The sequence below is a fragment of the Mesitornis unicolor genome, unplaced genomic scaffold, assembly GCF_000695765.1.
Source record: "Mesitornis unicolor isolate BGI_N332 unplaced genomic scaffold, ASM69576v1 scaffold17929, whole genome shotgun sequence".
NCBI classification, from domain to species: Eukaryota; Metazoa; Chordata; class Aves; order Mesitornithiformes; family Mesitornithidae; genus Mesitornis; species Mesitornis unicolor.
Genome location: NW_010206759.1, coordinates 63,152 through 65,470, shown reverse-complemented (window position 1 = coordinate 65,470; position 2,319 = coordinate 63,152). Strand labels below are relative to the sequence as shown.

At 44.1% G+C, this 2,319-nt stretch overlaps 1 protein-coding gene across 1 annotated transcript in view; it reads left to right on the top strand.

The window, feature by feature from the left end:
• The first annotated feature begins 1,073 nt into the window (after positions 1 to 1,073).
• SYNPO2L (synaptopodin 2-like) overlaps positions 1,074 to 2,319 on the top strand; it is a 4,902-nt gene continuing 3,656 nt past the window's right edge. The window contains exon 1 of the mRNA XM_010191898.1: positions 1,074 to 1,225. Within this exon, the coding sequence (XP_010190200.1) occupies positions 1,135 to 1,225 (91 nt within the window). The 5' untranslated portion in view covers positions 1,074 to 1,134. The remainder of the gene's footprint in view (positions 1,226 to 2,319) is intronic.

Sequence of the window (2,319 nt, the reverse complement as noted above, 5' to 3'; positions counted from 1 at the left end):
CTACATCCACCAACACTGGAGATGGTCTGTTTGAGCCCCAGGATACAGTGTTGCTGGGGCTGGGGCTTCTGGGAGGGAGAATCACAAGGCAGTGTCCCTTGGCCACGGCTCTGGGATTCTCTCCCAGGAGCTATTGCTCGTGTACAGAAGGAAGCAGTAAGACAAGACCCAGCCAAAGCGTGAGGGGATTCTGAGCAGGCCACAACTGTGGAGATTTGTAGACTCCCAGCACCCTCTGTTTCCTTCCTCCCTGTCCACCCCAGTCCTCACTACCAGCATCTCATCTTTCAACACCTCTCAGTCTTCAGCGCTGGAGCTCTGAATGGTGCTGCTAAAACACCACTCCTTGGCCTCCAAATGCTTCATCACCCTCCCTGGGCACAGCCACACTCTTCAGTGGTGTAGGTAACTGCCTCTGCCATTTCAATTCAACCAAACCACTTCACTACAGGCACCTAGGATCCTAATGCTCCTCTGTTAAATGTTCCTCAGTCCTGGTACGCAACAGGAATCTGTATCATGGACTGGTCCTCCTTAGATGTAGAAGTAAATTGATATACACAGGAAAAGAAAGCTGCTTCTCTCTCTTTTCTTCCTTGTGTTTGCCTGGAGCTGGGTGCTCTCTGAGGGTTTCAGGCAAGGAAAGTTGCTTTCCTCCTTGGTGAGTTTCTTTTCATGTCCATGTTGGACATAAGCACTATGTTAGTCATTTCTCTTTGAAGGGCTTTTTAGCACAGAAATGCTGGGCATTGAGGTATTGGTAACACTAACCTGAAGCTTGCATCTTTCTAACCTGAAGCTTGCACCACAGAAACAGTAAGAGTATAGAATATATTTTCTTAATTTAAAGTAAAGAAACAGGAGTTTCTCCTCACTGGGAGTAGAGGGTGGGGGAAAAAAGGAGCATGTTTAAGTGCCAGGTGACAATGTCCATCACACTACTCAGTGATGAAGTTAAGACGACAAAAATAGACAAAGTGACCTCATGGCTTTCGGCAGCAATGCCTACGAGACAAAAGAGAGGCTTTAAAAGGCTTGTGGAGCTGATAGCAAAGGGCTTGGACACCTCAGAGTTTTGGTACTGCTCCAGAAGGGAACTGCTTTGCTTCTCTCTCATTGCCTCTCTCTCTGTTTATGGGGAGTTGTGAGTTAAACGGGCATTGTGACATGCCCAGCTCTCCAGGTCTGGACTCTGCCTTCTCAAGCTTGGATCAGCCTTATGCAGGTATTTTCTCTTCTCTTCTTCTTCTTCTTCTTCTTCTTCTTCTTCTTCTTCTTCTTCTTCTTCTTTTTCTTCTTCTTTTTCTTTTTCTTCTTCTTTTTCTTTTTCTTTTTCTTTTTCTTTTTCTTTTTCTTTTTCTTTTTCTTTTTCTTTTTCTTTTTCTTTTTTCCTTTCTTTTCTTTCTTCCTTTCTTTTCTTTCTTCCTTTCTCTTCTCTTCTCCTTTCTTCTCCCTTTCCTCTCCTTTTTCTTCTCCACTCCTTCTCCTATTCTTTTGCCTTTCTATTTTCATTCTTGCTCTTTACCTTCATCAAGTTATCTCAGGAAGATTTATCTTTTTTTCCTGAAACTGTTGTGGGAGATAGTAACTTGAATGACATGATCATTTTTCTGTTGGAAGGATTGGTATAATTAGTGATGTGCATTAGCCTTCAATGAGAAGGAAAGTAGAAATGAGAAGAAGAGAAGAGGGAGGCGAGTAGCAGGTCCCAGGGGGCCTTACTTGCCAGCTGCTTCACAGCACAGGGCAGTTCAGAACATGGATGATAGGACCAAGGGTTGGAGGCATAGCCAAGAGTGTCTACGGTCGTATTTTCTCTATAATTTATGTTCTATATATATTTTCTATATATTTTCTCTCTTTCTAGTATTTGATAGCTCAGACTATAGAGTTGAGCGCTTTCACGGTACTCTGCTGTCAGAAGGGGCTACACAGACACTCACTTTGGATGGTGTAGCTCCCTAGATGTTGGCTCCTGATGCCAGAAATCCTCTTGTGAGTCACTCAGGGTCCTGAGTTTACATATTCTGCACTTGACTAAGACCGTGTGGTGCTGCTCTTCCTCCTTGTAAATTTAGAAGAAAAGTATGAGCCACGTGAGGTGTAATAGCTTGTAGCAAGGAAGAAATCTCTCTTATTTCCTCCATTGTGAACAACCCTCAGAGACCCTCAGGTGTGCAGATTTGTACGTAGAGTGGACAGATCTTCTCTAGCAGGTCCCCACTGAATGAATGTTCTGTGATAAAATGGTCAGAAGTGAGATCCTGAGAGGACTGAGCAGCTTCCATCCTCTCTTCAGCTAACACTGTCCCCCAGCAG